The sequence below is a fragment of the Caenorhabditis elegans genome, chromosome V (assembly GCF_000002985.6).
Source record: "Caenorhabditis elegans chromosome V".
NCBI classification, from domain to species: domain Eukaryota; kingdom Metazoa; phylum Nematoda; class Chromadorea; order Rhabditida; family Rhabditidae; genus Caenorhabditis; species Caenorhabditis elegans.
The window spans coordinates 19,411,038-19,427,090 of NC_003283.11; the positions used below are offsets into that span (position 1 = coordinate 19,411,038).

Sequence of the window (16,053 nt, forward strand, 5' to 3'; positions counted from 1 at the left end):
AAACTGATTGGTTCGTGAAAAGCTCTGGTCCACAAATTCATGACATTTAATTAAATATTATATTTGCAATGTCGACCGTGGAATTATCATGGGGATATGTTTAAACCATCTTTATTTAAAAAAGAGAACATAGTGGGATTATTGGGACTATAAAAGATATAATTTAAATTTCATGTTTGTATAATGTATACGCATTTTTAAATATAAAATAACAAAGCACTTGTAACAATTTCATCTTTTTTTTCACAAATAAAAACAATTGTTAAACATGATTCCCGTTTTTTTGTTGCATTTTCTATATTTAATTGGCATGGCTTAAGCTTTTGAAGCTTTAACTTCCTCTATTGGTCGTTTTCCACTCCTGAAATTTTTATGATTTTTTAAAGTTTAATAATAGAGACAAAACACTGTCTTTGTTTTCAAAATGAAATTATAAGAAGCAAACCGTCCTATTTTTCACTCAGAATTATAACGCTCGAACGAAGAATGATTTTTCGTTTTTCTAAGCTTACACAATAATAAATCATATTCGTAAGCTTCAAAATAAAATCTAAATTTTGCATAGTCAGGGACCTTGCTAAAATAATTTTCTTGTTAGACAACTCACCTAGCAGCTCTCATTTGGTTGTAGCTTTCCTCAATAGATGTTTGCGTAGCTTTCTCAATTATTTTGATTGCTTTCTCAAAATTTTCGATAATATTTTTCATTGCTGTTTTCCCAATGAAACAACGATCTTGCTCGCTTTTGGAAAAGTTAAAGTGCGCGTCCACCCATATTTTCATAATAAGACCGACATCCGACGTGTTTTTAAAACCAGCACAAAATGAATCATACATTTCTTCTATATCCTCATCACTTTCTGCACAAATTTTGAAATGTTTGATGTAGAACTCTTTGGTGTAGCTGACTATTGCGGCTAACATATTGTTGCAAAATTTGCTGATATTGGGCTCATTTTCGTTTTTTTCTTTTTTTGCATTAGTTATGTGTTTTTTATAATCATTCGCTGCAAATTTTAAAATGCTAATTTTAGTAAATTGAATCGAGATTTTATACAACTTACGACTTCTTGGGAAACGCAAGGTAACTTGCTTCAAAAAGCCTTCAATGTTTTTAACCAGTTTTGCAGTGCTTTTTTCTTCATCGTCTTTAGCATTTCCCAAAGAAATTGATTTTATCAAATTATGACTTTCACCATATTCTTTCCGATTCATAAAACGAGCCAATTTTTGTTGCGTCGGATTTTCCGTCAGGCACCAACGATATTCCGCATGTAACTGGCAAAGAAATGAAAAAAGTAATTGATATTGTTGCCTGTCTTTTTCGCTCGCTGAATAATTATCCTCGAAAATAATTCGTTTCCATAGAATGTTCCGATTTTCAATATTTTTGAGCATGTCGTAAGTAGTGATAACGACTTCATGACTATCATCTGGCTTTTTGTCTTCATTTCTATAGAAGTAGTGAATCACGAGATCATCTTTTTCCAAAAGTTTTTCGAGAAGTTTCTTCCAAGATTCTATCATATCGGGTGGCACAACCAGTAAAGTTTTCCCCATCGAATGACCATATTCTTCGCTCGTATTCTTTCGATCCAGAAGAAATTCAATAATTGCTTCCTTTATTAGAATATCTCTAATCAGAGTTGTTATAACTCCTCCACGGACAGGCTCATTTTCACGTTGAGCCAAATTACTCTTGAAATCTTTTTGACGATCATCCAAAGGAGTTTTCAGGTTTCTTGACTTTGGTTCTGTGGTAAAGGAAAGTTTGATTTCTACAGTCATTTTAAAATATTTTCATAATTCGATTTAAAAAAAATACAGCGCGTTTAATCATAACTGCCGCATTCTAAATTCGTCGTTTGACCTACTGTGCGATGCCACATCGCCTCCTGGAGCGTTCATGTTTATTGGAGTTTGACTATTCACAAAAGATTTAGCTTGGAAATAACTTTTAAATAACTTCTTTGTCATCTTCCTATGCCAAAAATTGTAAACAAGGTAAAAAAATCAACGTTAAATGTGACATTCCTAACGTGGTGTGAAAACAAATTTCGCAACAAGGAGAACATGAAGTGTCAGCAAAAGAGCTACAATCATATTGAACGCTACAGGAAGGCGTGTGTAAGTACATAGAATGCTTGCGTGCATGCTTGAAATTGCGGTTTCATTTGTTACCTAATTAAAAAAAAACCTACCAGCACTCGGTAAATACAGATTGGCTTGATCCAAAAATGTGTCTATGTCCCCTTTGACATGTATTCGCTTTCCATCATCTGCGACCAAATATTCCTCCAGGCGGTCTTGTTTGTGATTTTCAGTGATGTACCAGCGAAACGTCGCATTCAATTTACAGACTGTTTCGAATTGTTGGTAGTTATTTTTGGTTTCAAGCGAGAAATCGTGAAAAATTATTCGCTCCCATGTGACTTTCAATTCTTGTATGGTTTCCAGCAAACCGTAATTAGCGAGAACGATGTCTTCCTTACAATTAGCAAAATCCTGACTTTTAGTTGTCTTTTTTAGTTTGTAAAAGGAAATATCGTCGTTTTTTGAATTTTCTGAGCATTCTTCTGGCACTTCTGGCACTTTCTTGCACTTGCTCGGTAGTTTTTGAAGCTTATTTGTCCAACTGGGCGATCCGACCATTAACGTTTTATTTGGCTTGGAACCGTTTTGGAGTGTTTTGTTTTGCTCAAAAATATGGGATATCAATACTTCTTCTATTCGATCATTTGTTGAAGTAGCAATAGTGATTATTCCACCGCAATTGTCTCCACTCTCATATTTAGCCATACTGTTCATCATGTTTTTCTGTTGTTCATCCAATTCAAAGCCCATCCTCCTTTTGTGGTTTTGCAGAAATATTGATACCTTAATTTTAAAATATATAAATTTTCTTCGTAATGAAGAAAAAAAAGGACTCGAGATCAAATAAGTTTAATACCGGGGAATGTGAAATTCAAGAAAGTGAGAAAATTGGAAAGAAGAGGAAAAAACCGGGACGTTTTTGAAAAGATTATTCCAAATGGGAACTGATTTGGCGAAGACTTTCTCTTTTGTGGTTGAAGCGTTTCTATTAGATTTTCGAATGAGAAAACAAACATGTTTCCGAACTTTTTACCTACGAGCCTGGCACAAAAATGTAACATATCTATCACAATAAAAATTTGTGTAAAGTTCACATTATCATTGATAAAAATTGAACACACACAAACGTATTATATATATATGGTGAAACAAGAAGTTCAAGTAAAATATAAAAACGTTGCCAGACATTATACTAAAATACCTCCATAAGCAGACTCAAATCCATTAACAGCGGTCGTTAAGTTAACTAAATAATTGTAAAATTATAACTCTTTTGTAGGATTCGCCATAGCAAAAGAAACAACTCCTAAATGTCGAAATTACATTATTATTCATAGTTATAAACGTTAAAAATTTCGGGTGTGGCTGAGCCTAACAAGGGAAGTCGAAAAACTGTACTCCGGACTTTGACATGCTATACAGGGTGGGGAATAAATATAGCGCCGCATTCAGAACGGTGTAAAATCTACAAATCGAAAGATTTTTTCCTAGAAATAAACCAGAATGTTTATTAAACAATTACAAAAACATAGCATTAACAGTTTTGAAATATCCCTCCTTTTGATTTGATAACGGCCGAAATCCTTTCGGGTGTGAGTTGACGACGGCACGGACGTAGTTGACGTCTAGATTGTCCCATGCAGCTGGCAACGCGATCTTCAGGGCTGTCAAAGTTGGATAATTTTTTGGGCAAATATGTTGGGTCAAATACCCGCACACAGCGAAGACCATTGGAATCCATCTGGGCTGGAAGCAAGCCATTGATCTTTGGTGATGAAACCCGGAAAATTCGTCTTAAATCACTGCTGAGTAGTATTTTCTCGATGGGCAGGCGCACCAACCTGCTGGAACGTCCAAACACGGTTTGTGAAGTGGGATTTGGACCAGGGCAACACTTCCGGCACAAAAATCTTCTGGATGTAGTATGCCTTGTTAATTTTGACTCCTACATCGTCAAAAACCAGTGATGTCTTACCATCGGAGCAGATTCCGCCGAATCCATCACTGCGGCAGAGTGAGAAATTTTATTAAGGATTTTTTTTTCTTTTAAGCAATTTCATACTCGAGGGCTAAAATCCGACCGTTCTGACCGTTCTTTTTGGCCTCTACAATGAATATTTTTCATTTTTAAATAATGTCTTTAAAAGCGTGCCACTCTTCGTGCCACTCAAGAGAATTTTTTGCTTTCTTCAAACGTAACTCCTTGTTACGGTCTGTAATAAAGGCACTCTTTTGAAATTGATAAAGTATCATACGGAGCATGTTTCTGACAATAATTGTCATTGATTTTGGGCTCATCCCAAACTCCGTTGATATCTTTCTCATGCTTCTTTCCGGATCTCTCCATATTTGCTCTCGGACGGCTTTGACGGCTGAAGGAGTCGTCACAGACACCGGATGACCAATTCGTTTTTTGTCCATCAAAGTCCGAAGCCCTCTGAACCGGATCAAAGTTTGATTAACCGCAGATTTCCGATACAGAGCTTCTTACGATCTCCGGAAAAGTCATTCCGCTCTTCGAATATTCCACAATTGAAGATCGGAATGGAGAATCAGCCACCATTACCTGCAAAGTTTATATAAATGGCTGAAACTTTCAGGAATAGTTAAAAACAAAATAATGAATAAAACAAATCAAAATGGGCGCCACGAAAATGGTTCCACAGGCGTCAGAGGTCGTGCGAAATTGCGGCGCTATATTTATTCCCCACCCTGTAGTTATTTTTCGATAAAAGAGTGAAAATAATGATCCCTCCAAAAAATTTAGCTGCCGAGGACCAGGTTCAGCAAAGTTATGACGTTTTGAAAGTGCCGGAATACCCCTTTTTAAAAATTCCAAAAAATTCAAAAAAATTTTTTTTTCTAAAAGTTGATATAAAATGTTTTCAAATAGTTGGAAATGATGGAAAAATCATACCATACAAGTTTCAGCTCATAATTCTCAAAAAAACCCTTAAATTGATCTACATGAAGATCTGCTTTTTGGAATTTTTCTCAAGATATGTAGATTAATTTAAGGGTTTTTATGAGAGTGATGGGCTAAAACTTGTATAATATATGTTTTTTACTATTTTAAATCGATTACAACTATTTTTATCAACTTTCAGAAAAAAAAATTTTCAGTGAAAATTTTAGATTTTTTTCAAAGGGGGTGCATCAATGATTTTTTTTTTCGGCACTTTCAAAACGTCATAACTTTGCTGAACCTGGTCCTCGGCAGCTAAATTTTTTGGAGGGATCATTATTTTCACTTTTTTATCAAAAAATAACTATAGCATGTCAAAGTCCGGAGTACAGTTTTTCGACTTCCCTTGTAAGTATGTACAAATATGTTCAAAGAAGTCTTCAAAACACTTACAATAATGCAGAATTGAAATTTGAATTTCTGCTCCGTTTTGAGTAAGAGACCCAGTTTTTTTAAACTCGGAAAAAATTACGCGAATCGATGCCGAAGAGGGCTTCTTATCACATTTGTGATAATGTAAGACACAGCGTGTACTCAGTGTCGCACATTTCCTACCTAAAACAACATTCATTCACCGAAAAGGTTACGCAAAAATGGATGACGTAAGTAGTAATGTTTTACATACTCTATCCAGAAATTGTTATTTACATTGATACAACTTTATATAATACATAGTTGAGATAACTTCACATTCGAGGATACTGATTTTTTAAGAATTAATTTTTTGTATGTTCACAATATGTTTGATGTGGTCAAAAATTAAAAAGATACACGAGTGAACGTCGTATTCATTGAAAACATTGATGCAGCTTATTAACAGGTCAATAATGTATTCAGCCATTTTTGAAAAGCAACAGGCTTACTCTAGTGATTATGGTGTATGTTGTGCCAAATGCTTTTTTATGTTCCGTCTTCACGGATTGGGTAGCTTACATATTGAAGCCGTCAAAAATTATTTTTGAAGCTTAAAAATTTTTGTATACATATTATACGTATGTTATACCTATTTGTATCTAATCATAGTTGGGGTTAATTTCACGAAACGCTTTATTGTGATATTCACTAATAAGTTTGTATAGACAAAACGGATGCTGTTTCATACAGTTATTTATGTATTTTAAACAGCCAGTGTCCAGTAAATGGGCCTTACATCTGTTCTCGCAATCTAAACTTCAATCCTCAACAAATAGCATGCCATATTTTCTTACAGCCGTTTCATAAACTATACGATGTGGATGTGTTCTTAGCAAAGGCACGAGAAATGTCGGATCTCAATCCACCCGACCTGGTGCTCTTTTCCGAGTGTATTTGGGGCGCCGCGAATGTTTGCATAAAGACGTTTTTTCTTGTGAATTTCAAAACTTTGCTAATGAATCACGGGGATATCAGCAACTTTATGGATGTTGTGATTGATGAAAGCTATTCCGACGGTCTTGGTAGACTGAAACTTAGCATGGCGTTTAAAAAAGCTGAAAAGTGAGACAATTTTTTATTCCGAAACTTTTTTCAAAAAAAAAAAACAAATTGCAGATGTCACAAAAACTTTTACGAGCTGAATTTCATAGATAAGGATGAGAGAAACAAATATATTGAATCGGTGAAAGACATGAAAATATGTTTCAGTGAAGTGAATGAAGATACAATGAAAAAAATACGAGAAATATTATGGCCTATTGGGCAATTTTATTCAAATGGCAAACAATTTTCAGACTTAACACGGGAATTACCAAAAGAAAGCACAGTGGCGTTTGGAAAAGTAAATATCACATACAAGTATTTATCTAAATCATATACATGATTACAAACCCTATATTCTCTTCTTTCTCATTGTAATGTGCTTCGATCTTTTTGATTTGTACAACTTGAAAATTAAAATTTGTTGTTTGTATTTTCAACCAAGACTAGAATAAAATTTTTCTATCAGCTTGAAAAAATGCCTCAAAATTAAGAGATCACATCGTTTTTTAACTCCCTTTGCTGCGGAAGGTATGTATGTAGTTGCCGTACTGATAACGTAAAACGAAGCGACGCAGTGTGTAAAAACTATCAAATTATATTCTGGCTGCATTATTATCTTTCGCAGAATTTTTAAATAACTAAACGACTTGCTAAAAAATGGGAACAGTAAGTATTACATACCATTTAATTGGAATCGAACGTCCATGAATTTAAAATTGTGAAAAAAAAATCTAATTATGGTAATATGTATTTAAATATGAATACCATTTGAGTACTGACTTTTGATGCATTTAGGAGTTCTAGGACCAGCTTAATAATCTTGAGGCTTTTGTATCTTCATATTTGATTGTAAACATCTCAATTTTTCCAGCAAGACCAAGTTATATACGACGTTCAATTATACTTAGAGAAAGCAGAAAACATGCTAGTGCTCTCACCGCCCGATGTAGTGCTCTTCTCAGAGCTCATTTGGGGCGCGGCGGCTATGTGCATAAGGAAGTTTTGTCTTTCCAACTTCAAAATTAACATAAAAAGTCATGGAGCAACTTTAAGACTTATGAATATCGTTGAGGAGAACCTGCATCGGAAGCCCTCCGACATTAGAATTTTATCAAAAGCGTTTAATCACGCTAAACAGTAAGTTGACTCTGTTGTTCAAAAATTCCTCCAAAAGTCCTATTTCAGGTGTCATAAAAATTTCTACGATTTAGGATTTTTAGCTGATAAATTTCGACAGAGTATCCTCGCATCAATGCAGAACATGGAAAAAATTATGGATGCTCCTATAGCTAAAAAACTTAAACAAGATGTTATAGATTTGCTGAAAAAAGATTTGTCCCTTGACAAAACAGGCTAAACGGAAAAAGCGACGATTGGGAATATTTCATATGATTACCATACTATAGCATATTAATAAGACATTTTTCACAATTTTCGACTTATGTTTCTAAAAAAATCGAAAGATCAATATAATGTTTAATTTTCAATTTTGTTAGAAAACGAAACTTTTATTTCAAACAAAAAGAAATGCTGAAAAACAGGCAATAACTTGCAAACTCTGAAAGTTGTGTTTTCAAAAGCCGACTTCAAATTTTGAAATATATTGTTAAAATGTTCACCACCAAATTGTTGTCCATACTCATGGGCATATTTTATGATGGCTTTCGAAAAATTCATCAGTTAATTATTATTCCCAACATTTTTTTGTGTAGGGTACTTCATTAAAGCATATTTCAACTGTGAGTTTCTGATATTTGTGACAGAAGACTTTGCCTTGATTAGAAATCGTTAATGTTTGCATCATTGCAACATTTTCCCACTGGCCAAAGTTCGCCTAAAAACTTTTTAACTTCTTCACACTAATTTCAATAAAAATGTTTTCTATGTGTGTCATGCGATTACATTTTATTGTTAAACATTAAAAACCATTAAACAATTGTGCGGAGCAATTTGGCATTACTTCCCCTGTTGGTCACATAAAAAACCCATAAAAATATTCAAATTATAGTTTCATAATCAACATACATTAAACAATGTATCATCAAAAATTGTGAAAAAGGAAAATATGGACAACGGGGGATCGTGGGAGTAATCAAGCTAACGTCTGGGCAGTGCAGATAATTTGGAATCAAACAATGATTTTAAGATGGAAAAAAATCGATCTGAAATTCTTGAAGGCATTTTTCATCTGACAGTAGATTTCAAGTTTTTGGATAATATTGTATGATTCTTTTAAATTTGAAACGTTTGCTTGTTTTATCGTCTAAAAATCTATTTTTGGTGAATTTTCCACACTTCTGACAAAAACATCGAATTTTTTTTGTTTAATTTTCAAATTATCTAGTAGTCAAATCATTTTACTGGCAAACGGTATGTAACTTGGATATTATACACTTGTTTGAATATTAATGTTTATTTCAAAACACTAATTACAATGCACAAACACGTTCGTAAAAAAACAAGTACAATTTAAAAACGGGTAGCATCCTTCTTTCCATGTGTGCCATGCATTGAGACCATCTCATATATTCGTTTCGGATTATTTTGACTATCACAGTTTCGTTCACTGAAAAAGACATTAGTGTACAAAAAAGTATGTAAAGCTTACCGTTAGATTGCATTTTCAGTTTTATTGGCAAGCATTAAAATTAGTGCACTTCGAATCAATAATATGCTTCCGTGATTAATTCGATCGATTTTTTCAGTTGTTCAATAGTTTCTTTCATGTTATTTATTGAAATAAAAAAATTATCCTGATCACACTAGTAGTATGTTAGGGAGAAAATCACACACATCTCACACCACAAGAGCTAACATACTACCCTGAGTTGGTCGAATACGTAGAAGCAGTTCTCCGAGGTCCCTGAAAAATCTGTTCTTCGAGGTCCCTAAAAAATCTGTTCTCAGAGGTCCCTGAAAAATCTGTTTTATGAGGTCCCTGAAAAATCTGTTCTGTGAGGTCCCTTTAAAAATCTGTTCTCCGAGCTATCTGGAAAAATCTGTGCTCCGTGAACCCTGAAAATTTTGTGCTCTGTGGTCCTTGAGAATATTTACTCTGTGATCTCATTCCCCGTTTTTTTTTAAAGGTTTTTTTTTTTTCAATTTCCAATTATTATCATTATTTCATTTTTTGTATTCCAAATTTTGCTTCTCATGTTTATTGACCAAGGGCAGCTACAAAGATTATTTAGTTGAAGACTGCCGGAGAGTACCTCTAACTCGTAGATACATCTGAAATAAAAAAATATTTTTGAGAGCTATCAAAAGAGGTCACCTCTCACTATGGTCACGCAAAACGAAATGGACCAGGATGAGAAGAAAACGACCTAGAAAAAATAGTAAGAGAGTGTAAAAAATATAAGAGAAAATGTTCAATAGAAGTACATGAAGACGTTAGAGAAAGAAATACATATTTTCATAGATAACTCATAAAGAGAGAGAGAGAGAGAGCCCCTGAAAATTACAAACTTTTGAAATGAGTGAATGTGCTTAAATATACTGTATACTCAGAGAGAACCCCAAAGAAAACTGCTTTTGTTTTCTATTTTGAAATAAACGAATACTTTCAAATAGGTATGTTCATTTTGAGACAACTCATGAAGAAAGCACAGAGAAACTTGCAAACTTTCGACATAAACTAATGCGCTTAAATAGGCTGTATGTACGAACCCCTCCGATCGAAGATACCACAGAGTGATGAGTCATCACTTTGGAATGTGACCTTGAAAATCTTCAAATGACCTTGAAAAACTATTTTGATGACGTCATTTGACCTTGAAAAAACTATTTCGCAATAAGATGACGTCACTTTATTATATTCTGAAGACTATTTAAGGAAGGGGTTTCATGATGCCTTAATTACCCTCATTTTTCGTATTTTTTTCAAACGAATTAGTGAGTGGCGCTTTTCTGAGATATGGAAAGCCTCAACCTAGCTTACCAAGAACAAGATGAGCAACATACGATTACAAATTATGCCGTGGGTGGGGTATGCTATCGGGTAGACGGCCCTGGTGTAGCCAATTCAATTGGAGACACATTCATAAACGTTGTAATTAACCGAAAACAAAATCTAACTGAAAGTAACATTCTTCGAAGAAGGGGTATCAAACGTCCAAGAGAGGGAAGGATGATGGATGGTGTGGAAGTCGTAGCCAAAAAACGTAAACTATCACCACCCGAGGATGGGGAATATTATTCGAAGTGTGAAGAAAAACTTTGGCACAGAAGAATACTCCCTGCTCGTTTCATAGCAGGGCAACGAAGACAATGTAAAGTTCTTGAATTTTGATAATTTAACTAGAAAAATTAATAAGCATTTATTTCAGATGGTGGTGGAAAAGGAAGACGTCAAAAAAAATTGTCAAGAGAAGATGATGATACCAATTCTGATTCCGAAAACAACTATAAGCCAATAATGGAATTTCCCAATGATGAAGATATGAAATTTTTTAAAGATAATGTTTTATTGTCTTCAGAAGACCCAAAATTGAAAAGGGAGAATAGCGCTTTGTTGAAATTGCAGGACACACGAACTAAATTCACAGGGCTAGACAAAATCAAAGATGAAGCCATACATCAACATCTTTCGAGACTAATTGACATTTTCATTAGATCGATGATACAAAAAGCAAACGGCAGTTTGAAGGAAACACAGTATTGGCTTACGTAAGGGTCATCTCATATTCTAAAATTAAAATAATTTTTTCTTTACAGACTGAATCATCCGGGATGTATCAATAATGAGGCATTTCACGTAATCCACAAAACATACGCAGATGTTCAAGGGAGTACGGTCATGAACGCGTTAGCAAAGTTAATGCAATCGAATAAAGATGTACAGATGGATGAAAGTTTTTCGGTTACAATGTACATCTTCAAAGAGAAAAAGCATTCATTACGGGGTAAAGGAATTTTACCGAGGAGAGGTGTGAGGAATAGAGAGAACATTCGAAACGTTCTCATGGTACAGTTTTCACACTAAAGTATTTCAAAAAAGATAAAATTTACAGGAAAAAATGTTTGGTCCAAAACAAAATAGAGTTATTGGTGACTCACATTGTTTACCAAAAGCTCTGGCGTTGGGAAAAATGGAAAGTGACATGAAAGCTTTACCAAAAGGAGCCGAAAAAGAAGAACTTAGTTTGAGGCTATACAACCTCACAAGAAATCAAGTAACTTTAACCAATGACAGATACATATTTTTAAAACTATTTTTACAGGTATCATTATCCACTCGCGCTCAAAACCAATTAATAGAGGCAAAGAAACTGCTACTGGATGCTAACTTAGACCCTGACGTGAAAGAACATGATCGCCTAGATCTGGCTGCGCTAGCTTCTTATCTCTCCGACTACCAGATAAAGGTATGGACAATAGATGGTCTGTATCTTGTACCGATAGAAGTAGAAAGGTTCAATCCTGAAGGAAGAAAATTCATTGGACTGTTTTACTACAAGAATCACTTTGAATACGTCAATCATACCAAAGGACCAGACCCGTGCAGGTATTCATTTTTTCAAATAACTTTCTCTTACTTCTTCTTTATAGGTTCTGCTACAAATGTGCTACTTTTGCAAACGACAACCACTATTTGTATTGCAAAGCGAAATGCATGAACTGTGGAACAAACACATGTGAACCTGGAAATGATAAGATCGTTTGTGGCGAATGTAACGTCTACTTCAAGAGTCAAGACTGTTATGAAAAACACCTCAAACCAGTATCTGGAAAAGCAAAACCACATTGTCAAAAATACTCCAAGTAAAATAAAAAACATAATAATCATTCCAAATTTAATTTTTTTTCAGATATACCAAATGTGGGGCCATAGATAGGCGAGCTTCAAATGGACAACTCAAACATGTATGTGGGGGCTCGTATTGCAAAATCTGTAAAGAGAAATTGGAGAAAAACCACGTTTGTGAGCATCCACTCCCGACCGAAAAGGACAAAAAGAAGAAACGAGAAAAGCAGAAAACATACAAAGTTATTGTATATGATATGGAGTGTATTGTTGCAAACTCTGGAGAATACACAGGTAAGTTTTAATAATATTTTCCTATTTAAAATTAAGGTTCAGAACACGTAGAAAGAGGGCCAAAGCATAAACCAAATCTTATCTGCACACAAATGTTTTGTAATGAGTGCATGGGAGGTGGTCAATGCGAAACATGTCAGGAAGCTAGTTGCTACAGCTATAAAGATGTTCCTGAAGACGAATTACTGGATGACAGTGATGATGAGTATGATGAAGAAACTGAGCACGAAGACGATGACATAGACATGGAACACTTATTCACAGTCCAAAAGAGGAACACACCTCTAGCGCGATTTGCAAAATTCCTGCTCGAAGACCCTAGAGCCAATAACGCTTACATTGTTGCTCATAATGGGGGTAGTTATGATCATGTGATGCTACTGGCCGAACTCGACCGACAAGCAGGTATTAACAGTCAGGATCCTAAAATGCTGGTTAATGGCATGAAAATCATCAGCGCAGACTTTAAATGTGGAAAACGCAAACTGTATTTCCGAGATTCTCTTCAGTACCTCCAAATGGGATTAGCAAAAATGCCTGGGGCATTTGGTCTCACTGGTGAAGCCAAAGGCTTTTTTCCTCACCTCTATAATCATCCACAAAACTATGATAAGATCCTACCAACCTTACCACCACGTGAATATTATGCACCAAAATTCATGAACTCAGATACAGTATTAGAGTTCGAAAAGTGGTATACTGAAAATTATAACAATGGTTTTAAACTTCATGATGAGCTGTTAAAGTATTGCCGTTCAGACGTTAGGATTCTTGTTCTCACTTTGGTCAGGTTCATTAAGGTTGTTTTTTAAACGTTCATTTTAAATAGATTCATTAAATAATTACAGATGTGTCAAAACACCTTTAACGATTGGAACCCCCTTGTCAATTCTAGAACTCTAGCATCCTATGTGATGTTTGTTCTCAAGAACGAGTATATGAAACCGGGGGATGTGGGTTTTATTCCTGAAAACGGGTACGGAACCGGCAGTAACTCAAGGATTGGGCTAAAATATCTTCAATGGATTGAGAAGAAAAACCCGAGTCTCCATCTCAAGTATCAACTTAGAGGTGGGGAACATAAAATAGAAGCAAACGGGAGAACATACTTCGCGGATGGGTTCAACGAAAAAACAAATGAGGTGTTTGAGGTATTTTTTTTTTGCTAGCTAGTCTGTCTATTTGAAAACTTAATTACAGGTATATGGCTGTTTTCATCACGGATGTCCAAGATGTTTCCCTGAAAGCGATCAAAAGCATCCCCTCAGGAAGGATGTTACATTTCTCGACCTTTATGAAGACACTTTACGTAGAGAACATGATTTGAAAAATGCGGGATACAAGGTGCGATCAAAATGGGTTTGTGAAATTGACGATGAGATGACACGTGACCCTGAGATGAAAAAATTCATAGACCTTGTGAGCTATTAAAAACTAACATTCTATTAATTTATTAATTACAGAACCAACACGACAAAGGAATTCACCCTAGAGACGGATTATTTGGAGGACGTACACAAGTTTTCAGATCTTTGGTAACAGCCACACAGATGTTTTCACTACAATACTACGACTTTGTGAGTATGTACCCATATCTTAACGCAGGTGGTACTCCGTATCCCACAGGAAACCCGACGATAATAACAGACAATCTACCACATGCAGGGGAGGAATTAAGATATCGAGGTATATTTGAAATGATTAACACGAGAAGTACACATTCTAGTTTTTTTTCAGGTCTTGTCAAATGTGATGTTCTTCCACCCAAGTCAGCTCGAATTGGAATTCTACCTCAGAGAATCCATAAAAAATTGATGTTTCCTGTTTGTAGGAGTTGTGCTGTGAATCAAAACATCAAAGGAGCGTGTACGCACAGGAAAATCTCCGAACGTTATATTTCAGGTACATGGACCACTGACGAAGTTAAAAAAGCCGTATCTAAGGGCTATCGAGTACTAAAATACCATGCAATCATGCACTGGGATGATGACAAGTGGGTGAAAGGAGGATTTCTGGCGGATTATATCAAACCACTACTGGCTATCAAACATCAGAGCAGTGGGTGGCCAAAAGATGATATGACCCAAGATGAGAAACAAGAACACATTGACAACATTTTCAAGAAGGATGGTGTGAAACTAGACATCAATATGGTCAAACCGAACAAAGCATTGAGAAGTCTAGCTAAGATCTTTCTTAATTCGGCATGGGGTGAGTTAGGTTTTATAGAAGTTTTAAATAATGTTCTTTAATTTCAGGAAAATTCGCCCAAAACCCCATGAAAACCGAGACACGGCTAATCTACAAAAAGGATGGGTTAGCCTTTACAAAGTTTTTCAATGATGTGAAGTATGAGCCAACAGCCATTATCCCATTCGGCAGTAACAAATATTTCATTTCAAGAAAACCACGGAGGGATTTTCTAGGAGGAGTTCCATTCACCAATCTTGCTATTGCAGCGATCACCACATCAGCAGGTCGTCTACTGCTTTTGGAGGCAATGGAGAAAGTAGGAATTGAGAACCTTATCTATTGCGGTAAGATATACGCTAAAAATAAATATTTTTAAAAAATTATGACTTCTTTTCAGATACTGACTCGCTAATCTTCAAACAAATCCAAGGGATGGATCCACTGGGAGACATGAAAGGCACACAGCTAGGAGCTCTAACCAACGAGATCCCAGAAGGAAAGAAGCTAGTAGAGGTAGTGTGTATGACACCAAAGGTGTATTCACTAAAGATGGAAGATGTTAATGGTGAATTGGACTACACAGTAAAGGCGAAGGGTATGACCTTGAACTACGGAAACGCCCAAATTATTAACCATACAAGTATGGCTGAAAGAGTTAGTTACGGTAGAGTTAAACCACATGATAAAATAAAATCTTACAGATGCATGACTTCAACACAAAGGGAACATCAGAACCACTTCAAGGTGAAATGTTCACATTCAAACGGGGAGACAATATGCTAGACGGGCTCTACACATACACAACCAAGAAAAATCTGAACCCACGTATGGATAAGGGTCACTACAACACGGAGGGTGTGGTCACACCATTTGGGTGGCAGCCGGAGGATAGCGATGAGTTGGAGGACGACTATCCGTTCTATTAGGCATGAAATTGAGGGAATTTAAATTATTTTTTAAACCTAATCAATAAAATATTACAATGATGAGAATAGTTATATTTCCAGCTACACACACACAAACACACATATGTACACATACACACATACACACACACATGTGAAACATTAGGAAAACATTTCAAAGACATTTCAAAACATTTCAAAACGTTTGAAACATTGTTGAAACATTGTTATAACATTCTAAATCATTTCAAAACAACTCAAAATACCACTGTTTTTCCAATGAGAATTTGTGTATCCCTTCTAAATAATACAGAAAAGGTGGTTTTTAGCTGTTTTTTTTTACTGTTTTTTAAGCACTTATACAGGTATATACACACACGTACATATGCCTGGGCACG

The 16,053-nt window shown here is 35.3% G+C and overlaps 4 protein-coding genes, 1 long non-coding RNA gene and 1 other non-coding gene across 6 annotated transcripts; 4 read left to right on the forward strand and 2 right to left on the reverse strand.

Moving 5' to 3' along the window:
- Window positions 1-89: 89 nt before the first annotated feature.
- On the reverse strand, window positions 90-5,538 carry C25F9.4 (SNF2 N-terminal domain-containing protein). The gene is made up of 5 exons (NM_075377.5): window positions 5,453-5,538; window positions 2,202-2,877; window positions 1,065-1,754; window positions 608-1,007; window positions 90-361 (listed from the first exon to the last, which is right to left on the reverse strand). Exons 2-5 carry the CDS (start codon window positions 2,842-2,844, stop codon window positions 316-318), a joined length of 1,779 nt encoding a protein of 592 aa, NP_507778.3. The 5' UTR covers window positions 2,845-2,877; window positions 5,453-5,538; the 3' UTR covers window positions 90-315.
- C25F9.17 lies at window positions 3,809-3,955 on the forward strand. The gene has a single exon (NR_070238.1). It is a non-coding gene; the product is annotated as an Unclassified non-coding RNA C25F9.17 (non-coding RNA).
- A 35-nt stretch (window positions 5,539-5,573) lies between the features above and the next one.
- Window positions 5,574-6,993, forward strand: C25F9.9 (AAA_lid_7 domain-containing protein). Its single transcript, NM_075378.4, has 3 exons — window positions 5,574-5,661; window positions 6,270-6,535; window positions 6,590-6,993. Exons 1-3 carry the CDS (start codon window positions 5,653-5,655, stop codon window positions 6,855-6,857), a joined length of 543 nt encoding a protein of 180 aa, NP_507779.2. The 5' UTR covers window positions 5,574-5,652; the 3' UTR covers window positions 6,858-6,993.
- Window positions 6,994-7,098: 105 nt separating this feature from the next.
- On the forward strand, window positions 7,099-8,397 carry C25F9.15 (HEPN domain-containing protein). The gene is made up of 3 exons (NM_001136412.2): window positions 7,099-7,183; window positions 7,389-7,654; window positions 7,703-8,397. The coding sequence occupies exons 1-3, from the start codon at window positions 7,175-7,177 to the stop codon at window positions 7,872-7,874; spliced, it is 447 nt and encodes a 148-aa protein (NP_001129884.1). The 5' UTR covers window positions 7,099-7,174; the 3' UTR covers window positions 7,875-8,397.
- A 1,266-nt stretch (window positions 8,398-9,663) lies between these two features.
- On the reverse strand, window positions 9,664-9,820 carry linc-28. The gene is made up of 2 exons (NR_102123.1): window positions 9,792-9,820; window positions 9,664-9,748 (listed from the first exon to the last, which is right to left on the reverse strand). It is a non-coding gene; the product is annotated as a long non-coding RNA linc-28 (long non-coding RNA).
- Window positions 9,821-10,433: 613 nt separating this feature from the next.
- On the forward strand, window positions 10,434-15,737 carry C25F9.2 (DNA-directed DNA polymerase; the record flags this gene model as incomplete). Its single annotated transcript, NM_075379.4, has 15 exons — window positions 10,434-10,788; window positions 10,846-11,185; window positions 11,234-11,483; window positions 11,530-11,691; window positions 11,740-12,023; window positions 12,068-12,280; window positions 12,328-12,557; window positions 12,600-13,357; window positions 13,406-13,708; window positions 13,758-13,976; window positions 14,021-14,243; window positions 14,295-14,768; window positions 14,816-15,094; window positions 15,148-15,404; window positions 15,452-15,737. 15 exons carry the CDS (start codon window positions 10,434-10,436, stop codon window positions 15,674-15,676), a joined length of 4,572 nt encoding a protein of 1,523 aa, NP_507780.2. The 3' UTR covers window positions 15,677-15,737.
- Window positions 15,738-16,053: the final 316 nt, after the last annotated feature.

Excerpts from the sequence above, each read along its gene's own strand:
- C25F9.4 (NM_075377.5), bottom strand. The coding sequence starts at position 2,844 with ATGGGCTTTGAATTGGATGAACAACAGAAAAACATGATGAACAGTATG. Across the intron at positions 1,755-2,201 it reads TCTGTATTTACCGAGTGCTG|AACCAAAGTCAAGAAACCTG; the intron begins GTAGGTTTTTTT and ends CCTTTACCACAG. Across the intron at positions 1,008-1,064 it reads CTTGCGTTTCCCAAGAAGTC|CGAATGATTATAAAAAACAC; the intron begins GTAAGTTGTATA and ends TAAAATTTGCAG.
- C25F9.9 (NM_075378.4), top strand. Across the intron at positions 6,536-6,589 it reads GCGTTTAAAAAAGCTGAAAA|ATGTCACAAAAACTTTTACG; the intron begins GTGAGACAATTT and ends AACAAATTGCAG.
- C25F9.15 (NM_001136412.2), top strand. Across the intron at positions 7,655-7,702 it reads GCGTTTAATCACGCTAAACA|GTGTCATAAAAATTTCTACG; the intron begins GTAAGTTGACTC and ends GTCCTATTTCAG.